Source organism: Polypterus senegalus, chromosome 4 (assembly GCF_016835505.1).
Source record: "Polypterus senegalus isolate Bchr_013 chromosome 4, ASM1683550v1, whole genome shotgun sequence".
NCBI classification, from domain to species: Eukaryota; Metazoa; Chordata; class Cladistia; order Polypteriformes; family Polypteridae; genus Polypterus; species Polypterus senegalus.
Genome location: NC_053157.1, coordinates 148,596,718 through 148,613,537, shown reverse-complemented (window position 1 = coordinate 148,613,537; position 16,820 = coordinate 148,596,718). Strand labels below are relative to the sequence as shown.

At 38.2% G+C, this 16,820-nt stretch overlaps 1 protein-coding gene across 3 annotated transcripts in view; it reads right to left on the bottom strand.

The window, feature by feature from the left end:
• Positions 1-16,820, bottom strand: part of LOC120527716 (SWI/SNF-related matrix-associated actin-dependent regulator of chromatin subfamily E member 1-related-like) — an 82,286-nt gene that overhangs the window by 17,613 nt on the left and 47,853 nt on the right. For 2 of the 3 annotated variants that reach the window (XM_039751456.1, XM_039751458.1), the window contains exon 9: positions 1,657-1,836. In XM_039751456.1, coding sequence (XP_039607390.1) covers positions 1,657-1,836 — 180 coding nt within the window. The remainder of the gene's footprint in view (positions 1-1,656; positions 1,837-16,820) is intronic. The other variant, XM_039751457.1, reaches the window with a different exon arrangement.

Sequence of the window (16,820 nt, the reverse complement as noted above, 5' to 3'; positions counted from 1 at the left end):
GTTGTGGATTTGCCTGCGAGTATTTAGTGGCAGCGTCTCTATTAACTTGTGGATTTGCCTGTGAGTATTTAGTGACAGTGTCTCCATGAACTTGTGGATTTGCCTGCGAGTATTTAGCGACAGCGTGTCTATTAACTTGTGGATTTTTCTGCAAGTATTTGGCGGCAGTGGCACAAAGTTGTTTCCATCTAGCTGCATCAGAAGATGTACCACGACGTCTGACATGTCTCCTTTATACTGTTTTCTCACAGCTTGGATTGCTGCTGTCATAATCGGTTTGAGTTTCATGGTTTGTTTTAATTACGTTAGTATTTGCAGGACTTGTTGTGTTGAAGTGACATTTGGCATCTATCAAGCGTTGTAAGCATACAACCTGTTTCATCGATAACTTCGCATCCAGTTTTTGAGAGTTTAGACATTCATAAACATCAAAGTGTCCACTACTCAAATCTTCACCTGTGAATCTAAGATGCTTAAGAGGCATTGGCGGTTGTCCAAAGGTGTTAAATATTTGGCCATTTTGGTACACTTGAAAGTCGACAACCGAACAATTCAGCGGCAGCCATCAACTCACATGCAGAACCATAGGTGAAGGGCTTAAGCATTTCACTTTTATAGTGCTCCTGTGTAGTATAATTATCTCCTGTACCGTCATCAGTCCACACCTTGAACATGTCCCAGTCATTCAATACATAAGACACAATGTTCCTCCGGATATCAAGAGTGAGCCGGATATGGCCGTGGAATATGTAACACAGAGAATGGAAAATCTCCGGACATGGAAACCACTCGGTAAGTGACAGTTCTTTGATCAATGGTGATCACCTTGATAGACATGTTAATATGGGTACGGTAGGAATGATAAAGGAAATGGGTACCTGAACAATGTAAACTAAGTCTAAAATACCTACACAATAACTACAATCGTAATAAACGAACAATAAAACAGCGGAGAAGCTGTGGATTAAATAAAAAGACTGCAGTTATCAGCAGGGAGACGTGAATACCGTGGCGAAGAAAGGAAGGGAATGAAGAGACCGGAGCGACGGACGGCCTTATACAGGCAGGCAGCCAATTACGTGGGAGGCGTGGAGATGGGGGACCCAATGATGCCTCAAATGGCGACCGTGCTGCAGGCTATATATGTATATATGTACGCAAGTAGGATTCAGTTAGCGTTGGGAACCCGCGTACCAAATTTCATAAAGATGGGCCCATAAGAAACAAAGACCGCTGGAAAGTTCAATATGGCGGCCGGCAGTGGCGTCATACCACCGAAAATAAGTACATACATCGGTTTCGGTTAGCACAGGGAAGCCGCCTACCAAATTTCGTGAAGATGGGGACATCAATAAGAAAGATTAACATGGCGGATGTTGTCGACTGTAATGACTGTTACGTGCAGAATTTTGAAATTAAATCTGCTTAGCTTTTGTAAGTAAGCTGTAAGGAATGAGCTTGCCAATTTTCAGCCTTCTACCTAAACGGGAAGTTGGAGAATTAGTGATGAGTGTCAGTGAGTCAGTGACGGCTTTGCCTTTTATTAGTATAGATTGTAACATATTACTACTGAGAAAAAAACTGTGTATACTGTATATAAACATTTTCTCTAAAAATAAACACAATAACAGGACAGAATGTATGTAATACACATACCTTTCATTTGTTTAACAATTAATTCTTGAATGAAACAGAGGTCTAATGAAGCACAACTGTGTTTTGAGAGAAAGTTACACAGCTGAGTCATATCCAAATCTTCATCACATGCTTCCAAATATTCCACCTCCTCAACCTGATGATCTTTGGAGTGGGCTGCAGTCTCTTTTTCAAATTCTTCTACAAGAAGCACATGGACAGTATTAAGAAAGTTAAATTACCACAGAAAAGTAAAAATAAATATTTTAAGTAAAAAAGCTACTTTATCTAACCAAAAAATATCAAATGCATTAGAACTGTCACAGTATTAAAGTGTAAAGAACTACTTCTTCAGACAATGAAATTGAATTGTGATATCTGTATGATTATAGCTAATCTTTTTAAACTTAGGTGACATAACATAGTGATGTTTAACCGAATACATAATGAACCAGACAAAATCATATAACATACAATATTTTTGTCTTGAATTAGGTTACTGGATTTTCCAATGAAGAGTAAACTGCATGTTTCCTCTGGAACGTATTTAGAAAAAGTTCTTTAATGTTTTTGAATAATGCCTATTTTTGCATTTGATTGCTCCTGTCATTAAAGCATAGGCACTAGTAGAACTTGCTGCTACTTTTACACATTTCCAGTTGTGTAGATGTTAATTAATATATTGACTGTGCTCACCTAAGAGGAATCCTTACATCTATTTGTTACAATCCGACTTGCATTATACCCTACTTCCATCTCAGCTCAGAGTAGCTTTTTCAGACTAAGCCCAACTGGGCTATGTGGGATACCCAGTCACTAGACTCATGCCAGCAAATACCACTCCCAAGCCTGGCTCCAAGAGTGAGCAAGGTTGTTTCTGATTTGTTCAGAACTACCATGAAGGTCATATATGAACTGTTCTTTGTCTGGTCCTGCCTCTTAGACCAGTTTTTCCAAAGTTAACCATATCCTAGCTCTGAAGGTAATTAGAATTGCTTATGTCTGACATAGACATGTTGTTGTTCATTTGGCCTCATCAGAATGTGATCCCTAGTACACACATGGTTAACACCTAAATGGGAGCAGCTGGGATGAGAGTTGTCACCCCCAAATCTAAGATCACAATACTCCACTTAAAAAAACCTGGTTTGTGTCCTGAATTTAAGGGGTGAGCAGCTGCCCCAAGTGGAGGAGTTCAAGTACCTTGATGTCTTTTTCACAAATGAGGGTAGCAATGATCAGAAGATTGACCGATCAATTGTTTCAGGAGAATGGAGGTAGTGAAGACTGAGCTAAGTCCTTGAAAAAAAGCATTCAACTTACTGCTCAGTCTACAGCCCCAAGGTCAAAAGTTCTGAATAGTGACCAAAACAAGTTTTCTGCTGTACTAGCTCTCTATAGTAAGGTGAGGAGCTAATCAATGGAAGACCCTGCAGTTCAACCATAGCTTAACAGGATCGAGAGGAGTGAAGGAAAGTTTTTCTTATGTTCCCTGGGCACCTTCCTTAGAAGGTGTAGCAAACATGGCCCTCAAAGAGAATACCCGGGTTAGACCCAGGACACACTGGAGGGATTACGGCTACATTCATACTGCAGCACAATGACAATATTTCAGTCATATGCGACAGATGTCTGAACATTTCAGAGAAGTGTAAAAAGACTTCAATGAATATGAACTTTTCATTTTAGATTTAGACAACCTTCGTATGTAGCACTAATTCTAATATAGACATAATTTTAATATAAGTGATCTGTACTTGAAGTCTTACATCAGAATTAAAATTCTGCCTTTGTCATTTACCAGACCAGTACAGTTAAGGGCTGTGAATAAAAATATATTTCACTGATTTGAAGATGAAAAACTTTTAAAAAAAGAAATAAAATAGCACCTAAGACCACCTCCTTTCCCTTCCTGCTGTGTCAGAGAAAACAGCGTATCAAAAACTTCCCTTGCAAACTGCATATAGATCCTATAAATCAAATTTCCATTATAGAATCAAATCAAGTAATATAACAAAGTGACACCTGACAGTGCCAGGGAAAATGGTTGTGCAACTCTTTCTGGCCAAAACATTATGTACAGTGTGAATTTATAAATACAAGTGTTCCTTGCCCTGATACCTTTTAAAGCACAGGCATGGTATCCACAGTGTGGTTACAGTCAAGCAGCAAACAAACAAAACAAGAGAGAAAGCACACTTTAGTGAAAATGAGTAACCAGAGTGTATACTATGGGCAGCCTTAGAAATGTTCTTGGACCTACCGGCAGCATCCACCATCTAGCTTCAGCTTGATTCACTACAAGTACAATATCGCACTGGTTTCCCTCCAGTGTCCCCCCAGCCAGTTTTATGAGTGGATGTACCAGTCTCAAGTTTGATATGGTACATTTGGCACACTGGAAAAGGGTACTTACATATGTATGACAGCAATGAGATGTTCTTCTTGCAATGACTTTGTCTGCAAAGAACAACTGAAGTGAAATGAGATACATGTGCAAATCGTGCAGTGGATAAAAGTGTGACCAGTGATGAATGAGCACTGGAGAAGCGGGTGAGGTTTATTTTCAGACAGTCCTAGACTGTGTGGTACTATTCAGTAATATGGTGTTAAATTACACTAAAGCATGTACAATTTAAAATGATTGCAATATGTAACATTATAGCCTCACAGCATGCATATAAATAGCGAGTACTTATGAGATAAGAAATGGTGCAAGTAGTTGAGGGCTAAGACACAACAAAGTGGAGTACAAAAAGCACTTACTGCTTTAAGAATTACAAGCATTGATAGTGTTGCTTGCAGCTGGGCTGCCTTTTCAGCTTACAGACTTGTTTGTAGGCTGGTAGTGTGCAGAGCAGTATTTTGATTATTGTTTTAGTTTTTGCAGAAGAAAAGTATGCAAGTTTTTCAAATGTTGTATTTAAAACAGAAGTGTTTAAGCTTTTAAAAAATTCACTTTCTTTGTTCCTATCAGACCAGAGACATTTTAAGTGTCCAGGAGCATGTAAGTACTTTCCAAGCTGTTTTACAACTGTAATTTTCTTTTATAGAGTAATCAGAATGTGCACTTTCACATTTGAGTGGCTTTATGTGATTTTAGTCACATTCAAAATTAAAAATAAATGTAGTTTTCCAGCACAGCACCTGACCTCATTACTAGTTTAAATGCACTTCAGTTGTGTGCAGGAGCATCCCTCCATTTTGAAGTATGCAGAATCCCACAGCAGATACAAATGTCAAAAGCCTTTGTCGAAAGGAGTCATTTCTGCTCTTTCCCAAATAATGTGTGGGGTCACAATAGGAATGAGTGCTTGCATTCTCTTTGAAAAGGCAGTTTAGAAAGATGAGAAAGAAATTACCCTATTAAAGAAAAGAGTTTTTACTGCTACAAGGAGCTTAACAATTTAAGAAGAGTATATTAAGTATGCCATTTTATTCCATTAGTCTGATTTAGTGTTGTATTTTTGTGACTGGCTCTCCTTACTAACAGCTTCCCAACTTTTGTGCATTTATTTTTTATGAGATGTATTTTCATTCCCATATTAAATATGCATATCTCATATACCTGAGCCTAAAGGGCAGAATGCTGTGTAAGTGATGGGACTGGATGAAGGGCTACTGTTCTTTAAGGAGCAGACACGCCTCTTAGGAGGTGAGTTATAGGACAAATTAGGAGAAAAAAAAGGAAGTTTTGAGTAGGGAGTCAGGAGACAATAAGCAGGAGTGTTTGCAGTATAGAAAAAGACAGAATTTGGGTGGCAGGAGATTATTACTTGTAGAGAAAACTTTCTTCTTATATTTTAGAGATGTGCCCTATAACCCAGATAATGGAGTATAAGTCAGGGCACCGTTTGTTACAGAACAAACACGCTAAGTAAAAATGTAGAAAACTCCTGTACCACTGAGTTATACTTGCTCATTACGCTGGTTATTACAATATTATATTAATACTATATTTTGTAAATATATATTTTTTGTAAATATGACTATTTGCTAAACTAATCTACTATATATCATTTTTAAAGTAGCTGTTCTGTTATCCATCTTTTATTTTATCTTTAATGGCCTCGGCCCTGACCCCGACGGATAATCGAGGTTTCACTGTATATATTTTGTTTTATTGTTTATATTATTTTTCTTTTTTCATCAATCTTTCTTCTGCGTTTGTTTTAATTCCTTCTTGTTATAAAGCCTACTGACTCGTATGAGGGTTATGTGCTCTGTTCTGTTTTATACACTGTCTTCAGAACATGTTATTGTACTTTTTTTTTTGATTGGATTGCATTTAATTATTGCATTCTGTTATTGAAATAAAAAAGAGAAGTTTACAAAAAAAATTGCAGGCCTACCCTGTGGCATCCTGTACTCACTACATACGTTGCACATGCTCTAACCATGGGATATTGAGTAATCATACCAAAGATAAACCAGAGTGAGAATGACACTGTCAAGATGTTGCAAAAATAAACAGTCCTTTATTAAAAACAAGGTGATATGAAAATATTATTACTTATCAAGATGTTGAAAGTAAGTGAAAAATCATACAAGTCAGTCATCAAAAATGTACAGTATATGTATGTAAATAGTTATGAGGAGATTTAATAAGAAAAAAAAAGACAAAAACAACTCCATAACTCATGTCCCTTTCCCTCCTCCTTTGTTCAAGCTGTCCAACTCAAATCCCACTAACAATTCTAATCCCACTATCCGCTCCCTTGTCCAGGCTACTCTACTGGAGAGTGAAAAATAAAAATATACTAATATTACAGGACTCAGTCCTTTTCCATTTCACCATCTCCTCGGGCTACTTGAGAAACAAAAGACTTCTTCCCAAAACTCAAATAAAACAAATACTTAGCTCACCACATTTATTATCACTCCTCTCACTGCTCTAGGGGACAAATAAGAGAAGTGCATCCCCTCCTTTACATACTCAGGCATTTCAGGAGTTCCACGATGCACCCTCCATTACGGCAAACTCCACTGCCTACGAAGACAACCACTATTGTCCATCTTTCTCTTCTTATACAACACCGGGATTCCGCAATCCCAAAGAACGTCTCACCTGGCTTCCTCCAGTTACCAAGCACACCTTACATAGTCTAATCTATGAACCATAACCTAGAAGGGACTCTACAAATCTGTGCCCATGCTCACACATGCATGTGAACACGACAGACACATCAAACTCTTAATTACCATCTAGTAATCAATCATTTAATCTTTCTGTCCCATTTTATTCATTCTGAAACAGCTTAGGTAACTTCCAATCTGTTTCTCTAGCAGCTTGTTACCCCACGCCTGGATGTGCATGACTTGCACAGCACATAGTGATGGGCATTTCACTTGGTTTACCATTTCAATTTTCTTGAACTCTCTGTTTAAGTGAATCAATTCTTTTGATTCATTTCTATAATCTTGCGTATATAAGATATTGCCCCCTCTGACAGCATCACAAATATATAGTTTAATAATTTGTACATTTTTATCTATACTAATAAAAGGCAAAGCCCTCACTCACTGACTCACTGACTCATCACTAATTCTCCAACTTCCCGTGTGGGTGGAAGGCTGAAATTTGGCAGGTTCATTCCTTACAGCTTCCTTACAAAAGTTGGGCAGGTTTTATATCGAAATTCTACGCGTAATGGTCATAACTGGAAGCAGTTTTTCTCCATTTACTGTAATGGAGATGAGCTGCAACGCCGTGGGGGCGGAGTTTCGTGTGACATCATCACGCCTCCCACGTAATCACGCAGTACATAGAAAACCAGGAAGACCTCAAAAAGCGCTCAAGAAAACATGCATTATATAATTGAGAAGGCAGCTAAACAATAAGAAGCGAAGCGAAAGTGACATATACAACCATATTCATGAGTTCTGCTACTGAAACAAAGCACGATGTAAACCTACACTTTAAATTAAGTTCATAGACAGGCTGCCGCTGGCGTCTGTAATTTAGTGCCTGCCCATATAAGGCCGTCCGTCAGCGGCAATCCAATAGCAAACTGCCACGGGTAAATATTCACGGGTGAAGGACTGTGCTTATGGAGAGGAAGATGAGATGGTCAGGGTGGTGTTTGACACAAACTCAGCGAAACTGCGAGAGAAAGTTTTAAGTGCCAGGACTAAGGTAACATTAAATACAGCCATGGACATAGCACGAGATGGCACCAGCACAGCTGGGAACCTTCGATGCATGTACACCGAGCGGCTCACGGAACTGACGAGTGCACAGATAAAAGCAACAGTTCCAAAGAGCTGAACAAAAACAATTACACAATTGAAAAGGCAGCAAAAATATGAAGCGCCTGATACATACAAGCATATTCATAAATCCAAAACAAAGCACACGTTGGAAAAAGTCAATGTCCCGCTAAAGGAAGACAGTGTAAAAACCCGTGCATGCAGTGTGTCAGGTCTCAGATAAAGAAGAAGACGAGCTGTTTATTGATGCAGTAAGAAACGAATCGATGAATGAAACCTGTCATCTTTACAACGATTGACAAACACGGAATGTAACTTGAACACAACACATCCTACAAATACAAACCTGATTGAAAGAAATAATGATAATCAAATCCTTGATGACAGCAACACTCAGTAACACTCACAAAACAAATACTGTATATTGACAGTCATGTTACGCTATTTTTAAAATGTTCCCTTTTTTTTCTAGCTTTTTAACACACTACTTCTCGCTGCTACGCTGGTATATATATATGTATATATATATCCCGATCTACATACTCGAATAATGGATACTTTATTCGCCATCAATGATTGTTTTGGTAAAGCCATACTCAGTGTATTCATTAGATGAACGGTAAAAAGTAAGAGCGAGGGAGGATGACTTATTGAGGCATGCAGGCTGTAGGCGCCAACTCTATCTGAATTGCGCGATCACATTTGAAAAAATATATCTTTTCAAGTTCTATTTAGTCCATATGTGTCAAACTCAAGGGTCGGGCCACATCCGCCCGGCGTAATTATATCCGCCCGAGATCATTTTATATACTGTATTATTGTTATTAAAGCCCGGGTATATGAAGCGCTGGTAACACAATAAACTACAGATCCCATAATGCAGCGCTTCAGCTGCCTTGCCGAACACTTACCGCGTTAATCAAGTCTACCTTATGATGCTGCAAGTTATTGCGAAGCTAGCTCACACGATGCTGAAGAGAAAAGTTGATTCTGAAAATAGAGCCTTTAAAAACCAGGCTGAGTATATGTTTACTGAACCCGTGTGTCTCATTTGTGGAGCTAATGTGGCTGTAATTACAGAATTTAATCTAAGACGGCACTATGAGACAAAGCATCAGGGTAACCTGAATGCAATGCAGAAGATACAGAAAGCAGCATAATTAAATAAGAATCTGACACTTCAGAGGACGTTTTAACCTGTGCACAATCACAAAGTGATTTCAAGTGAAGCTGCTTTTATGGGAGACACAAATGCACCAGTGCAATTTGCCCCACTTTCCCTGTTGCCAAGTAATGTTAAACCAAGTCGTCACTACGGTGTTCCCAAATACGCACTTTGCTGATAAACTGAGCGCACTGAGTTTGCACGGCGCTTTGGTGACTTTGAAGAACAAAAAAAGTCCGTCTACATGCGGCTCGAACCTTGTGCATGTTTGGTAGCACATATCTGTGTGAGAAGCTCTTCTCAGTGATAAAGACTAACAAAACAGCACACAGGAGTCGCCTCACTGATGAGCACCTGCAATCCATCCTGAGAATCTCCACAACACAGAACCTCACACCAAACATAAACGAACTTGTTGCCAAAAAAAGATGCCAGGCGTCCAGCTCTAAAATGACATATGAGCAAAGACAACTGAATGATTTGATTTGTTATTGCTGAAAGGAACACATTTTATTTATATTTCTAGGTTTTGTTATGCAGCATGTTCATATTTGAATTTGTATAATTTTGACAGGATATATTTTTATGGAGAGCAAAATCTTTTGGGATATTTAAAATCTAAGTTTATTTTTATATAAAATTACATAAGAGTAAAGAAATTTGAATGTTTGTTCTTTTAACGCTTACTTTATTTCTAACTTGTATAATTTAGACAGGATATATTTTTATGGAGAGCAAAATATTATAAGTTGTTTAAGGTTTGAGTTGATTTATTCACGAATAATATTCCTGTCTGTTTTTACCATTCCTACCAAAGATATTTCTGTCGACTAAATAAAAATTCCTTCTATTTAAAATTTAAATAGAACTTGAACAAATACGATAGTTCATAATATCCACGCAGACTTGCACGTAAGAGCGGAGTTATCCGTTTTAACAAGCAGCGTATTGCACTGATACTGAAATAGCTGTGTGTGTATATATGTAGATATGTATGTATATGTATATATATGTTTATATATGTGTGTGTGTATGTATGTATATATATATATATGTATTTGTGTGTATATATGTGTGTGTATGTATGTATGTATGTATGTATTTATGTGTGTGTGCATATGTATGTATATATGTGTATATGTATAGATATGTATATACATATGTTTATGTGTGTGTGTGTAAATATATATATATATATATATATATATATATATATATATATATATATGACAACAACACTCATCACTCACAACAGTGACAAAACAATTACATTGACAATCATGGTACGTTATTTTCAAAATGTTTCCTTTTCTTTTTCATTGCTTCTTTAACACACTACTTCTCCGCTGGCTGGTATTTTGCTAGTACAGTAATCCTCCTCGATCGCGGGGTTGCGTTCCAGACCCCGCGATAGGTGAAAATGAAGTAGAAACCATATGTTTGTATGGTTATTTTTATATATTTTAAGCCCTTATAAACTCTCCCACACTGTTAACATTATTAGAGCCCTCTAAACATGAAATAACACCCTTTAGTCAAACATTTAAACTGTGCTCCATTACAAGACAGAGATGACAGTTCTTTCTCACAATTAAAAGAAAGCAAATATATTTTATCTTTAAAGGAGCGCCGTCAGGAGCAGAAAATTTCAGAGAGAGAGAGCTCGCAAAGAAAAGCAAACAATCAACAAATCAATACATGCTTTTAAGTACAGAAGCACCGCGATAAAGCGGCATTTTGTAGAAGAGCGTCCGTGTCCTCTGTGCAAACAGCCCCTCTGCTCACAACCCTAGAGAGAAGCAAACAAGCCAGGCTTATAGCAGAGAGTGAGAAAGATAGAGATGAAATCAAGCAAACAAGCTAAATTAAAGACCCATTGTCCGCAGAAAGCGAATAGCGAGGGCATATCTTATAGCATTGAGAAGTTTTAGTTTAACCCAACAAAGGGCTGTCAGAGCAGGCTATGGCTCTCTGGCAACAGGTGGGTGAGTGGCTATGTAATACATGCTCTGATTGGGGGTAGCTAAACCTTTTTGGGAGGCAGAACAGCCAACTAAAGCAGCCAATAGCATCCCTTTGTATGAAATCAACTGGGCAATCAAACTGAGGAAGCATGTAACCTAAATTATGTCTCGGAAAGACCCATTGTCCGAAGATACTCCCGGACCGTCGCGGGCTACTACGCCATCCACTAGCGCCCGCAGCGAGGGAGGATTCTCCGCCCCTTGAGGTCAGAGAAAGCAGTGGTTCTCGTTAACGCCAACGACGCATTTGCCCAACCAGCATGAGGGGAAGGTCCGAAGTTGTTGCTAGTCCCGCGGACCTACCGCGGCAGGTTTGCGAAGTTAGCCCACTCTCACCTTCTTGGAGGCCATCTCGCCCGATAAAACATTAGAGCGCATTAAGCTCCGCTTTTTGGCCGGGATTAATGAGGAGGTTCGCCGCTTTTGCATTTCCTGCCGGAGTGTCAACTGCGGCAAAAAAATCCATGATATATATTTAGATATGCTTACATTTAAAATCCTGTATGACCGTGTACGACTCTCCGGAGTTCCAACCGGGGATCGCGTCATGGTATTGGTTCCTACTTCACACTCTAAACTGCTCGCACATAGAGTGAAACCATTGGGAGAGGCGGGCTCGCATCAACCCCAAGAAATGTTACTTGGTTGAGAGAAGCCAAATATTTGGGCTACCTAGTGGGCCGGGTACTGTGAGGCCACAGTGTTCCAAGTTGCAAGCCATAATGGCCTGGCCCGTCCCAAACCAAGCGGCAAGTCCAATCCTTTCTCGGTTTGGCGGGTACTACCGCCGGTTTGTGCCTCGCTTCTCCGAGAGAGCGCGCCTTGACCGACTTGACAAAGAAAAGAGCTCCTAATACGGTGGTATGGTCTGATAAAGCGGGGCTGCATTCAGTGACTTAAAAGGGCTCTGACTTCAGCACCTATCTTAATCTCCCCTAACTTCTCTCTCCTTTTGTCCTCCAGACGGACGCCGGACACAGGCTTGGGAGCCGTGTTGAGCCAAAGCGCCGACGGTGTTGAAAGTCAACCTGCAGCAGTACAAATATACGCCGCTCATCGACAGGGGTCCCTTCATGCCAACGCCGATGCCCTCTCCCGGCCCCGACCTCTCGGTGCAGGTCGCCCGACCCACGGGTCTGGGCTGAGGGGAGTCTTGTCACACGTGTGCATGGGAAGCAGCTGAAGGGCTTAGACAATACTGTTTATACATCTGCCCAGGGGCGGGTACGCTGACGCTCTTTCTGAGTTCTCTGCAGGTCTTACCCGGAAATCCCACCAGGAGCCGCCATTTCCAGGAAGGACACACCATATAGCGAGTTCTGTTTTGGACTCTGTTGGATTACTGTATAAGTATATAACTGACATTATTACTTGTTGATTCATATTTAATTTATTATATATGTAAAATGATAATTCACTTCAGCCACTTTCCTGTTTTCATACACAAGGTATGATAACACATTTAAAATGAAGAACTAAAATAAGATGTTTCGTTACAGAATCACAAAACTGTGCAACTCAATATGATCCATTCACAAATCAAAAGAATGAGAATCATTAGATTGAATCGCAAAACAAATGGACAAAAATCAGTAAACTGATTTATGGGTAGAGACTCGTTCATGAATCAAATGAATTGAGACTCAAGAGTCAGGCGGTTCTTATGCATGTGCATTACACATGTGCAAAAACTATCAGTGGCAATGAAATGAAAGATGATGATGACGAAATCATGCAGGACACGCATTCACTTTAGCATGCCTGTTGAACTCCATTGAACAGTTTCGTTCATATTCACAAACTGATTCATATGATTCAATGAAAAGAGTCATTTAAAAAAAGAATAAACTGTTCACAAATTGCCCATCACCAGTTATCACCAGCATCATCCCCAATGCACTGCCAGAGACTGTGCACACCTGCCTTGCCATTTCTCTCTCACACCACCTCACAATGCTTAAGGTGAGTGCTCTTGAGTAACTATTTGCACTATAAATCTATATATAATTACAAGCATAACTTGCACACACACGTAAATGTTGTCGCCATAACATGACTTTCCACATACACTCCATCAACTTTTAATTAATAGCACTATAACAAAATTTTAGAATGTCACATATATCAGCTTGGAATATATAATGGAACACTTAATTTTTTTTTCAATTTTACATCTACTTTTACTTTATGCGACATTTTTTTTATTACACTAAGTTAGAATTCACTGCTTTGTCGTCATTTAATAATTACTCATATTTAGAGCTTTGCTAAATATTTTCACACATATTAGGACATTTGCCATTATATCATTTTGAAATCTACTTTTTAAATTTCATATTGGTAGACCTCACTCTTAAAACAGCTTTTCTGGCTTGTTTGATTTCAAATCTTTACCAGTGAGTAATGGCAGTGAGCATTCTGAAGCAAACTGGAGGTAGTGAAATTTGCCAGGTTAGGGGTTATGAGATAGCATTTGATACATGCCAACACTGTTGGTATCATAATTTTAAGTCAGTGGTTGTTGACTGCCTAGTTAAACAATAATCTTATCTAGAGTCAATGAAGTCACAGGAAAGTATTTCTGCTTATGGAATAGCCTCTATATATTTTGCAAATTACATTATAAATGAGACAGACATTTAAAACAGCTGAACAAAAGTGTTGGAACTGTGCTGGAACCACAGAAGATAAACTACAGTTTTATTGATGTTCAGCTGCAGAAAGTCTGCTGACATCTAAACTAAGCATCCAGGTAATTAAACTATTTGTGTGAGTAAAGGAACATAATTTTCTGTAAGTAAATCAAGTGAGACAGAGGAAACACACAATTCTGATGGGCCTACGTTAATAACCTTGAGAAAGGTTTTTTCTTTTCCAGAGAAAAATATATGGCTAAATGATCAATAAGAACATAAATCAGGAATTTAATGGTGTTCACAATCAAACTGAAATACAGTTGAATTTTAAAACACATTTTTTAAATCTGTAGGGAAAATTGATTGCCAGTATCAAAATTGGTGGTGTGACACATCAGGGATCTTCATTGCCATGACTGGTTTTTGGTTTGTGCCCAAGGCTGTTGAGATTGGCTCCAGTGCCCTGTGACCCTTAATGTTTATAGCTTACAGAGAGTAGTGAATCTAAAGTTCAGACAAAAATGAGAAATGTCAATGGGCTTTGCAAAAATCTAATCTTATATGTTCTAATTATTATTTTTTTAAGAATAACTGGAATATGTTATGTAATTGCTATGGACTGTTTCTGCAATGATACACAGGCTTCAGATGGCATATGGAACATGGGCCACAATTTCAATTAAAAATACTTTTAACACTTCACAGAATGGGTCAACTTTTTTAGATATCTCTCCTACTTCTGTTCTACCTTTGATTGTCTCATTTCTTATCCTGTCCTTTTTTGCAACTCCGAACAGCCATCCTATCATTCTCATTTCTGCAAGATCAAACTTACTCTTCCACTGTTTTAAAAATCTTTTAACCTTTGCCATAATTCTTAGATTACACAATACTTCTGATACCTTCTTCCAATTGTTCCATCCACACTGCACTCAGTTGGTTATTTCTGCATCCAGTTCTCCACTAGGGCTACCACGGATCCTACATATTTAAACTAATCCACACCTTTCAATAGCTCTTCCTGCAAGGCTAACATCTGAGTCCTGATTATCATTAAACTTCATATATTCCATCTTCCTCCTATTTATCTTTTATCTATTCGATTAATTCATTTACATATGAGTAGTCAGACATTTTTTTTACACTTTTCAGCAGAACACAGTTTGCTGATAAGTACTTAATACAGAAAAAGAGCAATGAGCTAAAACTAACAGAGGTACAACTTATTTTTAATTAGCTAAAAGCAACATAATCTGTCCATGCATTATGCAAATACTAGTAAACTTGTTTACTTCAGAGAATTGGATTTAAATTTATGATCTGATCACTTTCTGTGAAGTCTATATCTGCATTAGTTTTAATCCATATGATCCAATTAGCTGGCACAGAGTGTAAATGCATACAAGTTTGTGAAAGTTTTCCCCAGAATCCCACCCATGGAACATGCATCCAGTGCTGCTAAGACAAACACCATGAAACGCTGTAATTGAAGACCAAGGTTAAAAAACACGGTAATTGGAAAAAAGATGTATTATTGTATTCTTTTCTTTAATTTTTTTAATTAATTTTATTAAAATTAGAAGTAAAAATCATTAACAACTAGAAATTTACAAGGATGTAACGTACATGTGTTATTAAATACAATTAATACTTTTATATGAAAACAAATTATAATTATTTTTAAAATACAAATGCATGTGATGTTATATTATAGTTTTTCTCAATCTCTTTGGTGCATTTCTTGAAACATAATTTATCTTTGCACAATAGTATGTGCATTTCTCAGAACAATATGTGCAAACCTCAAAACACAGTGTATTACCTGCAAAAGCAAGAAACTTGCTCAAAGTACTTAGTCTATGCCCCAAAAGCAAATATTTGTGTCAGTGTAACTGTCAGTGCCATCAGAATGACAAATCCTTGCACCATTGCCTATGAACAAGATGGTCAAAATGTGTGATCTGTATTGAAAATTTTGAAAAGGATTTTAGTAATACTGTCTGAAAATCCATAAGGCAACATATTTTCTGTGTGGTATAACAATTTCTATACTACAAAGTTTCAAATTACAGTGCCACCTCAGCATACGTCCGCTTTGGAATAAGTCCAACTTGGTATACGTCCTGTTTGGACGCAAAAAATGTAATACTGTCTGAAAATCCATAAGGCAACATATTTTCTGTGTGGTGTAACAATTTCTGTACTACAAAGTTTTAAATTACTGTACTGTGTTTACTGCTCAAGAGACTGGATATACTGTAAGTAGGATTTTTGGAATATTCTTTGAAAATGCACAAGTGACTATAACATTTTTTCAATGTCTTCAGTGTCAATAATACACTAAAACATAGCAGTAGTAGTTTTGGTAAATTACAAAGTACAAACAGTCCAGAGGTGACTGATTGTCAGAGACTGGATATGATAGTATTTTATATACAGGTACTGTTCTTTACTGTATTGTACAGAAATTTGTCACAGTAACATAGTTACAAAGAAAAGAATGCCTTGTACAGCAATAAATTGTATAAAGGAGCAGAGGAAATACTTCATAGAACATGGTAGTGTGGGCATAGCTGTACATTTTTTACACGTCCTGGCGTTCTTGTCTGTCAGGCCACAGATTTTCATCCACATCACAGTGGATATTCTCTCTAGCAATACAGCGTGGAAAATACCTCCTTGGATGACTGATTCATCCTCCGCAGGAGTCTATAGTTTTCTGTTCAAATGCTGCATTTATGGCATCCAACAAGCTCAGCTGGGTATGGAATTGATTATCATAAACCTTCCACCTCCAAGCAGAAAAAAAATCCTCAATTGGATTAAAGAAGGGGGAACAGGGTGGGAGAAATTCCATGATCATCCTGTCATGATTAGTAAACCACTCTCTGATGGTGTGTGAGCGGTGGAAACTCACATTATCCCAAATGATCACATATTTTGGGATATCATTCTGGATTAGATACCTCTCGTTTTCAGGTATAAGGTCTCTGTACAGGGTGTCTAAAAAGATAGTGTATGTTGCAGAGGCCTACAAGGTGAATATGAGTAAGCACACCGTTGTAAAAGATGGCTGCACACATGGTGATATTCCCTACCCGCTAGCCTGGAATATCAACAGTAGCTCTGTGACCGATGAGATTCCTTCCA